The sequence below is a fragment of the Salvia splendens genome, chromosome 3 (assembly GCF_004379255.2).
Source record: "Salvia splendens isolate huo1 chromosome 3, SspV2, whole genome shotgun sequence".
NCBI lineage: Eukaryota > Viridiplantae > Streptophyta > Magnoliopsida > Lamiales > Lamiaceae > Salvia > Salvia splendens.
In genome coordinates, this window is record NC_056034.1 from 8602214 (window position 1) to 8621618 (window position 19405).

The 19405-nt window shown below is 40.0% G+C and overlaps 3 protein-coding genes and 1 pseudogene across 3 annotated transcripts; 1 reads left to right on the top strand and 3 right to left on the bottom strand.

The window, feature by feature from the left end:
- The first annotated feature begins 1233 nt into the window (after positions 1–1233).
- On the top strand, positions 1234–5519 carry LOC121794965 (homeobox protein knotted-1-like 6). Its single transcript, XM_042193381.1, has 5 exons — positions 1234–1817; positions 1896–2015; positions 2136–2247; positions 4991–5223; positions 5293–5519. The coding sequence occupies exons 1-5, from the start codon at positions 1482–1484 to the stop codon at positions 5434–5436; spliced, it is 945 nt and encodes a 314-aa protein (XP_042049315.1). The 5' UTR covers positions 1234–1481; the 3' UTR covers positions 5437–5519.
- Positions 5520–6040: 521 nt separating this feature from the next.
- On the bottom strand, positions 6041–8656 carry LOC121793405 (cysteine-rich receptor-like protein kinase 2). Its single transcript, XM_042191409.1, has 5 exons — positions 7756–8656; positions 7183–7647; positions 6881–7115; positions 6661–6811; positions 6041–6578 (listed from the first exon to the last, which is right to left on the bottom strand). Exons 1-5 carry the CDS (start codon positions 8498–8500, stop codon positions 6267–6269), a joined length of 1908 nt encoding a protein of 635 aa, XP_042047343.1. The 5' UTR covers positions 8501–8656; the 3' UTR covers positions 6041–6266.
- Positions 8657–9414: 758 nt separating this feature from the next.
- On the bottom strand, positions 9415–11739 carry LOC121796520 (annotated as a pseudogene).
- Positions 11740–16553: 4814 nt separating this feature from the next.
- Positions 16554–18454, bottom strand: LOC121793912 (high affinity nitrate transporter 2.5-like). The gene is made up of 2 exons (XM_042191936.1): positions 17021–18454; positions 16554–16926 (listed from the first exon to the last, which is right to left on the bottom strand). Exons 1-2 carry the CDS (start codon positions 18163–18165, stop codon positions 16554–16556), a joined length of 1518 nt encoding a protein of 505 aa, XP_042047870.1. The 5' UTR covers positions 18166–18454.
- Positions 18455–19405: the final 951 nt, after the last annotated feature.

The window sequence follows — 19405 nt, forward strand, 5'->3', positions numbered from 1 at the left end:
CTTGGGGATTGGACGAAGGTGAGGCATGAGAATTGAAATCAAGAATATGGCTGTGAAGATACTGATAATAAGCAAGGAAATTTTACAATGAAGAGCTTTGGTAACAAGGACATTTTTGTCATTTTACATCTTATCTATAAAACACTATCTTGTTAATCAAACAACATCATAAAAATACTACCTGACACTATCTTACTTTCGGCCCGAAAATACTATCTTAAGATAACTATCTTGCTATTTTCTAACATGACAATCAAACGAGCCCTAGAAAAGAGAACATTTCAGCCTGAAATCTGACCAAGTTACCAGAGCAAGTTCCAAATCCCTAACTCAAGACCTACCAAATAAATTGAACAAGTTCTAGGAGCAAGAAGAGGCAAAAACAAAAAGGTCACCACTGCCTCGAAGAAGAAGGTTTGACGGCAGAGATGGTGCAACGAAGGCCGTGGGAAGGGTCCCTCACTACCGTCGGACGCACTAAACTCGAGACGAAGAAATGATCGGCACCTAGGGCGATTCCAGTACGGAGAGTCAATGCGGAGCTCTCTGACAACACGAGCCACGGAGCACGTGAGATGCCGGTGCAGAAGGGGAAGAAGAAGAGGTGCGCCTCGTCCGGATTGTGAGTGAGGAAGGGACTATGGAGGAGGGAATTGTAGAAGAGAGACGAGTTGTAGAAGAGAGAGAAAGAAAGGGTGAAAGTGGGTGAGAGAAAGAGGAGTTGGAGAGAGAGTGAAAGGGGCAATAATGACTATCATGGATAAACAGTACACTATCACAGCATTTTGGTGGTATAGTGTAATCTCTGATTTATGGTTAGTCAACCAGGCCGCCTCAGCTGGCTTTGACCATTTTTTCGGGCTTAGAGATAGCAATAACAATGCAACCAAATAGTATAAAAGCATAGATAAAAGAGACTATCAAGGCCTAACATGTCAATCAAACAAGGCCTAAATTGTACTGCTAGTAGTAACTCAAAAAGTACTATATCATTTTTTTTTCAAGTACTATATCATGTTAAATAGCACTAGATGAAATTTCTTACATAGCTAGGTAAATAGTTATAATACTTCATTTTAGTACCAGTAAGTGTACATTTTTTTTTCTATATGAGAGAGTGACGACTCAAAATTGAACAAGTAGAGAATATATAGAAATTAAAGGCAGATAGTTGTGCAAAGAAAGAGGAAAAGAAATATATTCCAGTATTACTATAGAAAGTATAAAAACTGGAAAATGTTGATAAATTAATAATGGAAAGAATGGGCCTCCCCCATCACTCCTCCACCTCACCTTCACCATCTCCACTTCTTCTCCAAACACCTCTCAACTCTCCACCACCACTTCCGCCGCCGCCGCTGCTGCCCTACCAAACTACAGCATCCACACAAATACTAGTACATATTAAGTTTTCTTCATAATAACAATATACTGTATATCCAGCCTGTATACTGCATCGAGATAATTGGTGGAGTATATATATGGATGAAATGTATGGGTTTCATTCGGCGGGAGATTACTATGTTGACAAGGCGTTGATGTTTCCGGAAAATATGATGATGCCGGAGGACTACAATCACTACCACTACCACTACCATTCTCCGATCAACTCTATCGCCGGCGACCACTGTATTCGGACTCCGATGTTGTTTAATTCTGATGAATTGGGGTTCCAGTGCTCTGTCGTATCTCACGATTCCGCTTCTGTGAATGTCCAGAATCAAATAGATGAGGATGATTCCAGTTTGATCAAGGCCAAAATTGCTTCACATCCTTCCTATCCCAAATTGCTCCATGCCTATATTGATTGCCACAAGGTTCAATTAAACTCAAATCACACTTTTATTAGTCACGTGTTTGATTATTTACTTATTTTGTGTGTGGTCACTGGTCAGGTTGGAGCTCCCCCAGAAATAGTGTCTGTGTTGGATGAGATCAAGCGAGAAAACGACTTGTGCAAACAACACGCTGTTTCCCTTTGCACACAGACTGATCCTCACCTCGACGAGTTCATGGTCTCTCTCTCTCTGCACACGCACGCCTCACACTTCTTTTCCTTTCAAGTACACGGACACACACATATAATAGTTATTTATTTCCTTCAATTAATCGATTTTCTTCTTCTTTATATGAAGCAATCCTACCGCGACATACTGGTCAAGTACAAGTCGGATCTGTCGCGGCCTTTCGACGAAGCAACCTCTTTCCTCACCCAGATTCAAACACAGCTCCTCAATCTTTGCAATGGTACTCATCTCATAATCTCTCTCTCTCACACACCACACGCACAAACAAGCGTTATGATTAATTGTCGTAGCCATTTATGAGCTAAGGACAACTGTGCTGCTGATTACGGAATATTCCCTGCGGAAAACCCTAGAATTCAAAGAAATTCTAAATCTGAATCCAAAATTATGTGTTTCGAATGTCCGTAACTATTCTAGGAAAGTGCAAACCTTAAACCGTTAAGACATCGTTTCTGCAAACAGTATCACACCACTTTCCCCTTTTTTTCATCACTTTTTTTTCTGGGTTTCCGACTACTCCAACCGTGCCCATTTTTTTTGTCGTTTAACTTACTAATAAACCCCTTTTTCCTTTTTCTACCTTCGTCTTTGTTTCATGTCAGGGGAAATTAAAGCTTTAAAATATACACATTCATTTGCTAGAGATTCTGATTTGACCTATCATTGACCAGTGACGCGATTCACAGTACTACTCACTTCCCTTTTTCATTTTTCTTGCCACAGTAACATTTTTCTTTTATTTACTCACATACAATGTTGTTAGGTGCTTCTACTAAATGAGCAATTCATTTAGAAAGTGGACTTTAGGTTAAAATGGACTAATTTCACTTGTGTGCATAATATGTTGGCATAAAATGTGGCTCCATGTGTAAAATTGTTATGCCTCATAACTTATTATCCAATCAATTAATGGAGTTAAACTAATCCGGGAATTGATTAGTATAATAAATAAAGTGTCACATGAACATAAATTTAAAGACCGAGTCACGATTGACTCTTCTCGTTGACCCTCTTGTCTCTCTCTCACACACACACACTAGGTAGCTTGTTGGATAGTACTTGATTTCATAGATAAAATCATGAGAACTAGTAAAAGTGATCAGAAGGCTAGATAAGAATCTATTTATGCATGAATGACTGTCCCATGATAAAGATCTTACAAATTTTATTTCACATGTTACAGGAAATTGAGGAGTAGTTGTTGCCATAATTATGATAAGGTGAAATTGAATTTATAAATTTGCATATATAGGTCTGGCAAAAATGAGATAGAGGCTCCAAGTTCCAACAAATCATGTGTTGAACGAGCGTGCATGAAATAAGACAAGATGTATAAATAACATGTGAAAAGCTTCAAGTGGTTTATTAGTTGGCAGTTGAAGGCCTTGTCTTCTATGTTTGTTGTAGTTGCTCCCTCCATTAAATGATTCTTAAAAGAAAAAGATGATGTACTTGCACAGAATATAACAATTCATCACTTAACTTATGAAAAATCTATCCTTGTCATAAGACTCCAATTACTATGAGAATCTCATCACATTGTTTAATTGCCATCTTTAAATATTACTATACTCCTATATTGGATATGATTTTCTTGTTCCTTCCTTTTTTTTCACTTGTACATAGATTACCGAGCTTAAGCTATAGTAAATTGCAGTTAACTACACTTGGGATCTGTTGCATGCACAAATCTCAGTCAGATTATATTGATTTTTTAGTTACAAAGAATCTGGGAATTTTGCAGGGCGTGGTGGTTATTTATATATGTTGTGCAGCTTTAGATGTTGTGCTAATCCAATAATATTAGTTAATTAGTGATAACACGTAGATAGATAGATTAAGCTCGTTTTCGTTTGGTTGACAACGAATCATTCTTTTAAGTTGGAAGTACAAGTTTATTTTCCAGATGTGTTAATTTCGGAGCACATTTTCACGTGCTTACGACACCAGTAACCTCATGGTGCTGTCTGCATTTGGAATTAATTTGATTCGCTTTTCTTGCTTTATCACTTTCTTGACAATATAATTTCTTGATCATCATCATCATCATTATAAACTGTTTTTCACGTGCCTGGCTTGGATTCTGTCAAAAAACTGAGAATATCTGCAATATTTGTGGATGTGCATTATTAGTCTATCAAAAATTGTGTTTTTGGTGGCGCCTTGTGTTGTTTTTACATATCTCAGTTTCTACATGCGTGTGTTGTGATTTGTGTGGTATGGTTTCTTTGTGCATTTTGGCCTTGCAGAACTGTCGCGCTCATTCGTTTCCATTTTGCTCTTTCATCTTCCCTAGTTTCATCAATAAATTGGCGATCTTGACTTTTCTTTAAATAAATAGATAATCCTTTTTTAAAGAGCCTTGATTTCAAACATGTTATCGGAGTGAGCCCAAATTGTGTTGCGCATATAGACCAATATTTTGATATTGAAAACACACATTGTGCATTATTGTAATTTAGTGGACTTAATTAGTGCCTACATCATACATACATTAGTACTAGTTACTAGTGAGGTGATCAAATTAAGTAGTTCAAATTGAGAGTGCTGTAAAAAAAACGTAGTGAGGATGGAATGGGTAGGATGTGCATGAATTGGAAGGAAGTGGAACCTAGTGGAGAGTTTGGCCAAATAATTGAAGAGAGGAAAAGCTTTAAAGGGTAAAAACCCGGATAGCGCGGGTGGTCGTATATTCACATGGCCGCCCGGGGTTGACGCTGACGCACGGGCCCTTCCCTCTCTCATTCAAAATTCCAAGTTAAATTAAATTAAACACCAATAATGATTTATTTCATAGACGAATACGAGTATATAACAAGGTTTGATAATTTATATGTTTTGGGCCCATCACTAGTGATGTCAGAATTGAATCGAGGAAAATCGGTCGCCCCATATGTATTGACCGGTTTGGGGCCCAATACCAAAACATAAACATGAAATTAATTGTTGTTATTTGGGTATAGATGATGGAGAAGGATCGGTGTGGTCGGAGGGGGAGTTGATACAAATGCAAGATGCAGAGACGAAGAGGGAAGATCGGCAGTTGAAGGATAAGCTGCTGCGGATGTACGGCAGCCATATCAGCAGTTTGAAGCTTGAATTTTCTAAGAAGAAGAAGAAAGGGAAGCTGCCAAAGGAGGGGCGCCAGACTTTGCTCGCTTGGTGGAATTTGCACTCCAATTGGCCCTACCCTACGGTTTCTTTCTCTCCAATTCTCTCTGTAATTTGATTCAAAATCGGATTGATTTGATTTGCAATTTTGTAGGAATCGGATAAGATTGCGCTTGCTGAGACAACGGGTCTGGATCAGAAGCAGATTAACAATTGGTTCATAAATCAGAGGAAGCGCCACTGGAAATCGCCCCACAACATGCTTGCGGTTGCGGATAGGATCACCACTCCACATTAACATTTATCTTTTCTTGTATATTATTCCCATACCATAGCATACTCTCTAATTTTAAATAAACTATACTTTTATCATTTTTTGCTTTTCTTCTTCGCCATTTTTATGAGTATCATCCATCTATGACTATATATACATACATACAGATTTCTCTCTCTAGTCTCTAATAGTAGTAGTAGTAGTAAGTTTTCAGTAAAAAGAGGAGAGTAACTTACTTTGCTCTTATTTTGTCAACTTTGATCCCTCCCGGGCCTGGCATACTCAAATAATCTCTACATACAAATCAATAATTTTATTTTTCTATTTATGATAAGTCTTTTTTCTAATAACATGGTCATTTTTAATAAAATAAACTCCCTTCTTTATTAATTTTATTTTTATATGTAAGTGTTTTTTCTTAGAATTCTTATATAGTTAGCCTACTGGACTTTACTTAGTCTATATATGATTATTTTTATCATAAATTAATGGAAATTTAGTTTGGACATTTATTTTTTTTTCTTTTTATAATTAACAATGGTATCATATTCTTGGGATATATTCATGCCTTATCTATAACACTAAAGGAGAACTGATCTTTTGATTCGGTCCATAAACATTGTTTCAATTGAAACATGCTAATTCATTTTATTTTTATTGAACAGCACGTAACTTAAAAAATATAACGACAAATTACAAAAAGTGTTTTTTTGGGTTATTATTAGTATTAGTATGCAGTTGCGTACATAAACCAAAAAAAAGAACTCTTAGACCAACTTACTCATCTCATGGTGTGTGCTATATATATAGACCATTATGAGCAGATGAAACATGATGCAAAACCCCAATCCATGTCACCTGGGATATAATATGCTGTGAGAAATGTTTGCAACTGAAGCTGCACCATTCCCATAATGGCTGGGAATCTCACTGAGTTCCATTGTGGTGTCATCCAAGAATGGGGGGCTGGTTGGTGCAGCCAGTTCTGCTTCACTCACCAGCATCTGCATCACTCTCGACATCGTCGGCCGCAGAGAAGATATTTCTTGAGTACACAACAGACCTATGTGAACCACCCTCACTGCCTCATCTTTTCTGCTGCTACTCAACATTAGGTTAATATCAAAGAGTTCTTCAACTCTCCTTTCTTGGAAATGCTTCCATGCCTGTTTTGTTCAAAACATTTCATCATCTTATACTAATACTACAATATGCGTGTTTGTCATGTAGATTGAAACATTAACTCACAATATTGATCAAGCTATCAGAGTAGTCTGTGTGTTTGCTTCTGTTGTTCTGCCTGCCCGTTACGATTTCCAGCAGCAGCACACCGAAGCTGTACACATCTGCCTTCTCAGTCAGCTGCCCGTGTGCCAAATACTCCGGTGCCATATATCCCCTGCTTGTAAAAGTTCATGAGTACATATGTAATACTAACACAACTAAATGTAACATGTAAAACACTTACAGAGTCCCTGCTATGGCAGTGCTGATATGAGTCTTATCCTCCTGAAACGACCTAGCCAATCCAAAATCTGCAATTTTTGCGGCAAGTCTGGAGTCGAGGAGGATGTTACTAGCCTTGATGTCTCTGTGAATAATCCTCATGTTGCTGTTCTCATGAAGGTACACTAACCCTTCTGCTGTTCCTAGAATGATCTCCAGCCTCGTCTCCCACCTCAACGCTTTGCCTCTGCTCGAATCTGCCCACATTCCACATCCATTAATCACCACCATGACTTCAAACATTCTACTCTACCTACAACTTACCAAAGATGAAGCGGTCGAGGCTTTTGTTTGGCAAGTACTCGTACACGAGTAGGCTCTCGGGTCCTGAGCAGCTGCACCCCAACAACCTCACTAGATTCTTGTGCTCTACGGTGCTGATGATCTTCACTTCATTGTAGAAATCTGCTGCTCTGTGTTTGTTATTGAAGTAGAGCCTCTTCACTGCAATCTCCCTCCCGTCTGCCATTACTCCTTTATATACAGAGCCAAAACCGCCTTCGCCAAGCTTGTTAGCCTCGTCGAAACAGCCAGTGGCTTTCTCCAGAGTCGAATATTTGAAGTTCAAGCTGCTGTCATTAAGGCTCTTCACATATCTCTCTGCTTCACCACAACCTTTTCTCTTCTTTTGGATCTTTCTCTGCTTACAAATATAGACCCCAAACATAGCTCCAATGGCAACAACAGCACCGACACTAACCGTTGCTATTACAATAACTATCACCACCCCTGCAAGTTATTCAAACCGAATTAATATATAAAATATCCTCCCGCTGTCCTAATAAAAATAGTAGTAAGGAAAAATAGAAGTCGGAAACCAATGTGTGTTATCAATACCTCTTTCACTGCGATTACGAGGAACAGGATTCATGAAATCGGCGTCGGAGTACCTCAGGAAGCAGCCGGTGTTCAACGCCCGGCCATCAGAGGAAGGCAAGCACCGCAACACAGAATCAGAAGCATTCTCAAGGCAAGCTCTGCAAGATCCGGCGTCGATAGTCCTCCAGCATTCTGCCAAAACATACGCCGACTGATTGGCTTCAGCCACACGCGCCGCCCGGCCAAAGCCACCGCCATTGACAGCGTCAGAAACCGCCTCGGACACAGCCTGCCTCGCGGCGGCCTTGAACGCAGGGGGATCACGCGTCGTGTTGCCGCAGAGTGCGCGGTCTCCTGGGCCGGAGTGCTCACGAAAGAAGGGGTAGTTCTCGGCGCGCATGAAGCAGCCGTCGAGGAAGATCCTGCCGCCGTTGGAGGGAAAGCACTGCGGCAGGAGGGTGCGGGCTTCGGCGTAGCAGAGGACGCAGTCGATTAAGGAGAGATCGCCGTAGCATTGGGCGAGGCCGTAGTTGGCGTCGGGACCGGATCCGGTGATGGCTTGGCCGAAGCCTGAGGATCGCATCTGCGCGCTTATGGTCTCCATGGTGGCCACGAAGTTGGGCACGTACAGAGTCGCGTTGTGCTCCGCCTGCTTCCCGCACATCATTTTAACCGTTTCCGATCTCGGCGACGCCAATGCTGCGTCGGGATATAGCATGGCTGAAACTACTACTATCGCCGTCAAGATTGTTTCCTCAAACATTATTTCACCAGTAGAGATTGTTTGATACTACTACTATTTGAGAAGAATGATTAGGGGATCTAACTGGAAGTATTCACACCGGAATTTCAATCCTACGATAATGATTGTAGCGCCGGCCACATTAATTTCAAGAACCGGATATCCGGCCCCACTTTTAACTTCAACTACGCCTACAATTACATACACCACCAGCCTTTCACATCGCTCCAACTATAAAATTAATACTGCAGTAATATTCATAATTCACGTGAATGATTAGAATTACTTTCTGGTGAGACCATATTCATTATTCAAGATATTAAAATCTGCAATTAATGCTCTGGAAGTATATTGAAAGTATGCGGTAGATTAGATGATGATTATATTTGGTGTATTTCTTTCATCTGCTTGCATCGTTAGAATATCCATGTAGACATTCTCTATTACTATCAAAGTTGTCATCAAATGTTACTTGCGTCTTAACTTCAAATTTATACGCAGATTCTCTGTTTGGGTGAATTACTTATTTGCTTTGGATTCGGCCCACTGGAGTTGGTTGACGAAATTGATTGTTTTAGTTTTAGGAGAATTCTCTAAATTAAATTAATACTTCTGTATATTTGTGCATTCTAGGAGAGAAGAGAACTACTTTGACTCTAGTAGGCCAACAGGGAATTTAACTTGTGCTAGTATTTTTGAAAAGATTTTGTTGGCAAACTCAATTTTAAGTCAGGAATTAACATATGTCTTCTCTCAACAATACATATATACACCACTAACTTTGGTTGCTTAATGGTAGACCGTAGACTCAATGACAATATGAATAAGTGTAATGTGATAATACAGCAAGTGCAAAATAATATGTTGAGGATGATTTCATGTACATATGTAGTACTACTACCTTAGCTAACCTTGTCACTGAAACCGACATTAAATTATCTTGGCTCCACAATGCTCTCTGTTATTTCATTGTTACCAGAAGACTGCGTGTAAGAATCTGGCCTCCTAAACGGGCTGATAAATTCTGCAGAGGCAGAGTTGAGAAAGGGCGGCTGCGTTGGCTGATAAATGTCTCGATCACCACCGTTGACATGGCTGGCCTCAGCTCTGCATTGGCCTGCACACAGAGTAGGCCGATTTCAAGTAACCTAGCCGCCACCTCTTCTGGGAACTTCCCTTTTATCGACTGATCAACTGCTTCGGTCAGATTACCTGACCCATACAGATTCCACACCTAGTCAAGAATGCCAAAAAATCATGATCAGTTTGGTTTTGAGCCCTTTACAAACCACTAGCCACTGAGCACAGGAACAAACATACCCTTTGGAATATTGATTGAGAATTCTGAGAGAAAGCATTGTTCCTCATCCCGGTCACCACTTCAATTACCACAACTCCGAAGCTAAAGACATCTGCTTTCTCTGTTAGCTTTCCACGAACTATGTATTCCGGTGCCATGTAGCCACTGGTCAAATCATAACCAAAAGTATTATAATGTGATATCATATATAACTTGGACATAAGCATATATGGAGAGAGAGCAAGTGGAAATAGATAGACTCACAGTGTACCAGCAAGACCAGTGCTGATGTGAGTCTTGTCTTGTGGAAACATCCTAGCAAGCCCAAATCAGCAATTTTGGGAGTGAAGTCCTCCTCCAGAAGCACATTGCTCAGTTTTATGTCCCTGTGTATTATCTTCAAGTTTGAGTTATCATGAAGATAAGCCAGACCCTCAGCAGTACCCTTTATGATCCTCAGCCATTGCTCCCACTCGAGAGGGGGAACATCCTTCCTAACTGGAGACAACGAAGTAGGAGTATTAGATTAATAACCTCCAAACTTGGAAAAAAAGTGGATTAGCCACGATTCAACTAGTACCGAATAGATAGTCGTGGAGGCTTTGGTTTGGCACGTATTCGTACACAAGGAGGCTCCCGGGGCCAGTAATGCTGCAACCCAAGAGCTTCACCAAGTATGTATGATCCATGTCTTTGATCAAATTAACCTCGTTAAAGAAATGATCAGCCCATTGCGTCGTGTTGAAGAATAGCCTCTTCACCGCAACAGTCTGGCCGGTTGGTAACACACCCTTGTAGACAGAACCAGACCCCCCTTGGCCTAGTTTGTTGGAGCTGTGGAAGTAATCTGTCGCCCTCTCAGCATTTTGTACGACAAGTTGATCTTTGACTCTGTAACAATGGACAACAGAGCACCTAGCTTCTTCTTCACTGTCACACCAAATCATGTTATTTATCTCCCATTCCATTGTTATATTCTAACAATCATATTAATTGTTACACTAACCTCTCCTTCGTTTAAGAATTTTGTTCCTTACAAAAAATGAAACCATAGCTACAAATAGCAGGAAAGAAAATGCACCACAAGTTGAGGCAATAATAGCAGCACGGCGGCGAGTACCCCCTAACACATCACAAGATTAATCAAGAATCTAAATCTTACTATTAGGAGTAGTAACAATGAAAAAAAATCATAGTCACCTCCATTTCCATTGGCTGAATCGATGATAGAATTATTGTAAAATTTGGTGGTGGAGAATCTCAAATAACAGCCTGCATTGAGAGCTCTCCCTTCCACCTTAGGAGGGCAAGAATCAACTCTTTTAACTGCTTTCTCTAAACAATCCACACAGCCACTCCCTCTCACAGATTCCCAACACTGAGCCAAACCATAGACACTCAAATTCCCATCATTCACAAATCCAGTAAAAAAAAGCCATTATTCGTGGTGCCCACCGCCGTAACGTTCCTCAACAACTTGGAAACATTATCCTTAAAGAGAGACCGATTCCCGGCAAAATCAGCGGCGGCGCAGACGGCTCTATCTCAAGCTCTCGTTGAAGAAGATGTAATCGTCGTACCTCAGAAAGCAGCCGTTGTAGAAGAGCCTGCCACCTCTGGTGAGCCTCTGGAACGGGAGGCAGCTCGAAATGTCGGTCTTGCAATGAGCGAAGCAGATGTAGCAGGCATTTTGAGAGATATCCTTCATGCACTCGCCCATGGCGTAGACGGTGTTGTTTCCCGTCCCGTTTATGATGGTGCCGTGTCCTTGCCTTGCGATCTCCGGCGTGATGGAAGTCATGCTGGCGAGGAAATTAGGGACGAAGAGTTGCCGGTCGGATTCCGGCGCTGTTTTGTTGGTGCATATTTGAGCCGCCTCTGTGGCTCTTTGCTGGCTGAGTGATTGCTTCGCGTTGGATAGGATTAGTACAAGGATCATCAAGAGGGTTGACGATGACATATTTTTTATTACATCGGATTGGGATGTATTGAAACTGCGGATTTCTATTTGTGCATAGATCATTTGCGAGCAGGAGAGACATTGTGATAGGATAAACCTCCAATCGGGCTGATCGGCGTCCGTAGATCGGCGATCGATAAATGTTTGTCGCGGGCGAGTGCCCGTCGAGCACGACGTTTTCTCACTTGGAGAAGAGAATGAACGATAATATTGATATTCTTGATTGATTTCTCAAATGATTACAATAACTCCTATTTATAATGCTAATAATAACTTAATGAACAAGAAAACAAAGATATGGAAAAGATATGCAAATCTTAATTTATCTAACTAATAATGCTCGTATCAACTCCCCCACGGTTGAAATCCACCTTGTCCTCAAGGTGTGAACTACGACACAATGAAGAGAGTCGAAAACATCAGAAACCAAATCTGGTGCTGTGCGCGGAACGTCTTCCGTCGGGCAGCGGCGCAACTTTGGTTCGAGATGGTGGGAAGGCATAACTAGTTGCTGTGCGCGGGTGGATTCCCGTCGGGCAGCGTCGTAGCTATGGTTCGATCGGTGTGGCTAGTTGCTGTGCGCGGTGGATTCCCGTCGGGCAGCGACATAGTTGTGATTCGATCGGTGTTTTGGAGGGTGAGCTCTCAATGAAAGCACCAATTTGATAGGATAAACCTCCTATCGGGCTGATCGGTGTCCGTAGATCGGCGATCGATAAATGTTTGTCGCGGGCGAGTGCCCGTCGAGCACGACGGTTTTCTCACTTGGAGAAGAGAATGAACGATAATATTGATATTCTTGATTGATTTCTCAAATGATTACAATAACTCATATTTATAATGCTAATAATAACTTAATGAACAAGAAAACAAAGATATGGAAAAGATATGCAAATCCTAATTTATCTAACTAATAATGCTCGTATCACATTGACTTGGATTTTCTACCGTGGCCTCCAAACTAGTGGGGTCCACGGTCCACTAAGAGCATCAGCAATGGGGCGCCCTATCCTCCGCCACATCAATATTTTATCCTCCTACCTTTCCACCTGCGGTGGATGTCCTATAGTCCGCCATATAGTTTTTATTCTTCTATTTTGTATTTAATTTTTATGTTTGCAAATATGTCAACCAAAATAAATAAAAAAAACACCACAATTTAAAGGCAAATGCTACATTTACTTAATTAAAAAAAGTTACAAAAGTGGAAGATAAAGAGGCTAGTCTAAAGCATTCCCAACTAGCGCCGGAGATTCTCGATAATCTGCTTGAGGTATTCGGCTTCGGCCGGGTCATCAGTCTGCCTGAGGGAGTTGTGTGTGTCCAATAACATCCTCTGGTTGGCGGCCCTCACCAATTCCCCGTATGCATGTGCCGCAGCCGAAGGCGGGGCTGGGGCCGAGGTTATGTGAGATCGTCGCCTTCGCCTTGCCCTTGTCTGGCAGCCTTGTTGCCAATGGGACGCAGAGAGGGCACCGGTGTGCCAGAGCTCTCATCCTCGTACATCGGCTGGTTGAGGTCCATCGGAATTGCGCCGCTGTCTCTGCTCGTATAATCACCGGTAGCGGTGTTCTTCGTCCTCTTCCTCGCAGACGAAATGAGCATAATCCCTCCTTAGAACTTCTACTTCTCTTTCATGATGAGCCAGGAGGAGTAGTGCTTAAACTCGCCGTACAGTGAAATATACGACGCCAGCGCTTTATCGCGCACATCGTTCAAATTCTCGCCGTTGCCCTGCCCCTCAAGCACTTTGTATACTCTGCCGAGAACAAATTGATCTGCTTAGATTGAATTTAGAGTGTTATCGGATTTAGAAAATAGAGTTATTTCCCAATTTAGTTTCTGAAAAATGAGTCTTTGCATATTTCAAAAATAAAAAGTACTTAATCATCGAAAAAAAATTCCCTAGTCTAGGCATACCACATGGCAATATGATGTGGTATGTCCCACCAATATTATTTTGCCAAATGAAAATATATGACATGCATGGCCAACTGATAATAATGGCATAATATAATGTTTTAAGGTAATTTTTACAATTTCCGTATATGAAGTATATACAACCATACACAGACACACAATGTATATACGCAAGCTCTATCTTTTTTACTTTTAGTCAAGTAAATATGAATGTTTTTTACTATATTTACTATAAGTAATTACAATAGACTACATAATTATGTCTATTAAAGTTTTATCTTCCTAATTTTATAGTTGATGGTAAACAATATAATCTCATTTTAATTGGATAAAGTAAGATTGTAATCGTTAATTGAATACAGTAATATAGTACTCCAGTATTTTAATTTCTTGAAATTCATAATGAATTTTATACTACATATTTTGTCCACTGTATAAAATCCATAAGATCATCTTATTATTATTATTAGCTATCTTAATTAATATATTAACAGAACACATAATCATTATATAGTTAATAATGTGTAGTGATAAATAAAAAAGAACATAAAAATAGTAAATCCATTGTGTGCAATGTTAACAAATTTTAAATCATGTATACATCGATAAAAAAAACAAAAATAATTCCATTAAATAAATAAATTGAATTTATGTACATATCTCAATATAAAACAAAATCAGTCTAAACTAATAAATTGGTGGTGCAATATGATACTAAGAGCATCCACAATGGCGCCCGTCCCGGCGGACGGCCGGCCAACGTGCCGGAGTTCCGCGCGGGACGTCCGCCATTGTGCAGCGGTGACGCGGATACGGACGTCCGCTGCGGACACCGGAGTTCCACGGTGTTCCCGGGACGTCAGTTGCCACGTCCTTGCGGACGTCCGCCATTGCATTGACTCCACGGATGTCCGAGCGGACGTCACGATTATTTTATTATTTTTTAATAATTATGTATGTTTTTTGTACTATGTATATTTTTTTAAAATAAAGTGGTTGCAATTTCTCCGTATTTGTGTTGAAATTTTAATTTCGTAAATTGTTTAATTCCGTAAATTGTTTAATTTGGTGAATTTGTGAATTTTTATTATTGTGGGAAGTCTGTCGGGATGTCCTGGGGATGTCCACCATAGTGCAGTGAGAAGTCCTTATGACATGGCATGAGGTGTTTTTAGGATGTCCGCGCGGATGTCCGCCGGGACATCCGCACCACTGTGGATGCTCTAATACCATTCATTTTAGTATGCACGTAAAAAGAAAATGCATATTATTAATAATTTGCATATAATTCCGCCAATACCAAATTGTATAATAAATAACTCTCTTCTTCCATTCTTAAGCTAGAGAGTGAAATAGTAGAGAGAGGAGTTTCGCTACTCGTTGAAAAAGGAGAGTTAAATCCCGTGAAACCCTCTCGTGCAAGGAAGGTGATGTTGTGGTTGGAACAATTCTTTGTTCTATAGAATTAATGGAATTCCATTTTAATGAAGGAAATTAGATTTATTCCGAATGGGGGAGTGACGCACAAGGGTTATGTGTCGTTATTATTGAACGACGCACAACGATTATGCGTCGTTGGTTAACGACGCACAAGGGTTATGCGTCGTTCAAAGACGCATAAGCATTATGCGTCTTACCCTAATGATGCATAACCCTTATGCGTCACACTGGTAAGCATTCCAGCCTGTCACCCGGGTGACCCGAGTTCAGTCCCTGGCAATGGCGCATTTTTTTAAGTGATTAGTATTTGATAAAAATGAGTTATTCTAAACATTTATTTTTGGCAAATAGATATTACTCTTATAAAAGAATTAATTAAAGAAGTTAAGAATAAATGCCTAATCTAATTGGTCCCCCAAAACGAATACATGTACATTGACAAATTAATTTATACTACTATTATCTATGACCACTGTTTATTTTATTTTATATATTATGTTTATTTTCGAATATCTTAAAAATTACTATTGTTTAAGCCGTTAATTGTATAATAACATAAAAATCAAAACTTTATTCACTTATAGATTACGCTTATATAAAATACATGGCATAATATTATATACTATTAATTAAATAATCCAAGTCTTTATGTTATAAGAAAATAAAATAAAATAATTTCCAAAAGTCCTTGCTGCAATATTGATTAATGAATGTTCTACCCACTATTATAAGAAAATAAAATAATGCTTATTATAATAGCGGTGACTATACTCTAATAAATAATAGTAATAATAATAGTAAAAATGCGCCATTGCCGGGGATCGAACCCGGGTCACCCGGATGACAGGCGGGAATGCTTACCAGTGTGACGCATAAGGGTTATGAATCATTAGGGTAAGACGCATAATGCTTATGCGTCTTTGAACGATGCATAATCCTTGTGCGTCACTCCCCCATTCGGAATAAATCTAATCTCCTTTATTAAAATGGAATTCCATTAATTCTCTAGAACAAAAATAGAATTGTCTCTATTGTGGTTTGCTACTAGAATCTTGGGACAAAATGGTTTGCCCCAAAATTTTCTCTCCCGTTTTATCACATTTATTGATGGAAAACAGAGAGAGTACAAAAGTACAACTCCTAACAGCATCGAAATTTGACTCAATTGTACAAGGGATTTACCTATATAAGCTATACAGAATGTTACATATGGTAAGCACAATTCTAGGGATTTTAATCTATTTTCATAAAATATCAATCTCCATATCTTCTTCTGATTTCTCTCTGATTCCCTTCGTGATTTTGGGATTTATTTCCAATATAATACAAACACAACATATAGTAGAATTTAGAAAGAACATGTTTTTACAGAATCAGACTCTAGCCTATAGTACAAAAGCAAACGACATATATTCTTGAGTTGTCCAAAACAAGCATAAGTGGTATGCTTTGTTTTAGACATATGCATTTGGAGTGGCAAGAGTTGGTGTAGGTGCTGGTTGTACTCGTTTGCCCCTTTCATTTCTGCTGTTCTCCGAGAATTTCAAGCTGGCGGTGTGGAAACCTTGGTCCTGCTCAGCCGCAGTCCATTCAGACAGGTAGTAATCTTCCTCCGTGGCACCTTTTGAAGACGGCCCACAGAACATCCCTCCCCATTGTGGGAAGTGTATCAACATGATCACTAGGGTGCAGCACACTATCATCACCCCCATCAAGGTTATACCTGTTTCTGTAGTATAGTGTGATCCTCTAAAAAATATCACCTGAGTTAGAACCGCCCCCACGTTTCCACCACCACCCGTCATCCCTGATATAAACCCGAGTGACCTGCCAAGAAACCATATTCTACTTTATGAGGTCACTTGAGATCATTTTTGAAGTTCATACTTTTTTCTTTTTTTTTTTTTGCAACTGATCATACCTTCTTGATACAAAAGGTGCAACCCCGAAGGTGAGGCCACACGCTGCCTGAACGAATACGGAGAATATGAGCATGACTGCTACTGATACCCCAAGAGATCCTACTTTCCCCAAAAGGATGCAGAAGACGCCTCCTAATGTCTGCACAATCCAAAGAGTCCAGAGCCGGCCCCTCATTCCATACCTGTTTGCCACAATATCTGATAGGATTCCTCCTCCTGGCCTGGAGAAGAGATTTGCTATTCCGAAACTGGCTGCTATGATCCCCGCAGTGTGGAGCCTCACGTTGAATCTGTCGTAGAAGTACTGCGCGATTATGTTGTCTATTGTCAACTCAACACCAAAGCAGTAGCCATAGGTCAGTGCCAGGATCCATCCCCTGTAATTTGTGACCGCGTGATACAAAACCTTCTTGAAACTATCCTTGTGCTTATCTCCTGATTTGTGGAGCTGAGAGTAGTTCCCATCTGGCAAATCTTGGCCTAGAAAGAAAATTCCATATGCAGACAGAGTCTGAAACAGACCAGGGACAAAGAAGGCAATCCTCCACGCTGTGAATTGTGTCGCGCCTATACGCTCAATCAAGTTGAACACCAGAGGCATGATCAGCTGAGTTGCTCCACCACCTAGGTTCCCCCACCCTCCGGCCACGCCATTGGCTGTCCCAACAACTTTAGATGAGAACAACGAGCTCATCCAGAACTGTGTTGACACGAAGGTGGCTAGGGAGAAGCCAGTGAAGAAGCGGACAAGGAGGAAGGAGGTTGGAGAATTAGCAATGGCAGTGCAGTAAACTGCTGGTGCAGTAAGAAGGGTAAGAGCCGCAGAGGCAAGGCGAGGCCCGAACAGATCACAGGCTGTCCCCATGGCAATCCTGGCAAACACTGCACCGGAAACAGCAGCTATGCCTGCATTCCCAATGTCGGTTGCAGTTAGGCCAAGATTGTCGCGGATGACTGGAAGCAGAGGCGGAGCAGCAAAACTAGAGACAAAACAGGCAAAGAAAGATATCCACGAGAGATGAAACGCCCGCATGTGAGGCGCTGCCACTGAGAACAGCCTGAACTCGGTGGATTTGTGCTCAGAGTCCACAGGAAGTGCAAACTTCTTTTGATAAGTCTCTTCTGCTCCATTGGACACCTCCATTTTGGTAGGGTCGGTTTAGGATAGTGGGATCCTTTGCTATCAAATAGTTTCTATATTTTGGAGGTTATATCAATGAGATATTGGGATTATATAGCATCAAAATCTTGGTTATGGCATGTGAATCTGCATTTAGGTGTGGAGAGATTGGCGCTCAAGCTTGGATTTTTAATGCCTTGTTGTGAAGAAGTTTAAATCGTTCTAATGTAGTGGGAAAAGGATGCTTCATGCTTGAGTTTGCTATTGGCTGCATCCATTGACTTTGGAGCTTGCTTACTAGGAATCTAAGAGATTGAAAGAGAATGTGGCAATATGATTCTTTGACTTTGTTGGAGATTCCTTTCTTACATGGTAATTTAATTCTATTTCATGTGTTTAATCACAATTAAGCCATCCTATTTTTTTCAATGAACATGAAACGCTTGACTTTCTTCTCATCTGAATTACTGTGTTAAATCTACTACTTCTTTGTATTTAGATTTATTTAGCAGTTAATAATGGTGTGAAGAATAACAGAGATTAAAGCTACTTTTTTAATCAAAGTTGCATCTCTTGCCCTTATAGCTTGCATCACATATAACAGGGGGAAATTTATATAAAAAAAAGGATTCCATCACATATGAACATCAATTTAAATCCTAAAATTCATACATTGTGTTATTACCTGAGGTCTGAGGTCAGATCATTTGAAGTCCACAACATATTTATATGCATTTAAAGAAATGCTTTATTCAGTGGTTGAATATAGAAGGGATATTGGTCTCTAAAACCATGAATTTTGCCCAAAATTTGGTATTTTTGATTAACTTTAAAATTGGTTTAGAATATTACAAACTTTGCACTTTGTTTTGTATTTCCCAAACTGATCCAAATAAGATATTTTCATCAAAATATTAATTTACGTGGGCAACTGTGATACGTTTTATGGTATGTTAAACAACTTTTTAGGTTTATTACAAGTAGGATAAAAAATCGCATAGAAAACAGCGTTGATTTAATTGTGTCAAGTATGATAGAAAAGCCTCGTAAGTTAGTCAAATATGGTGATAGACATGTTGTGAGAAATACCAAACAAAGTGCAAAGTTTGTGATATTCTAAACCAATTTTAAAGTTAAAGGGAAATACCAAATTTTAGGCAAAGTTTATGGTTTTAGGGACCAATATCACATTATAGAATTAATCTTGATTGGATTGAGTCATTACATTGATATGTCATTCATCCTTGACGTCTTCACTTCTTAT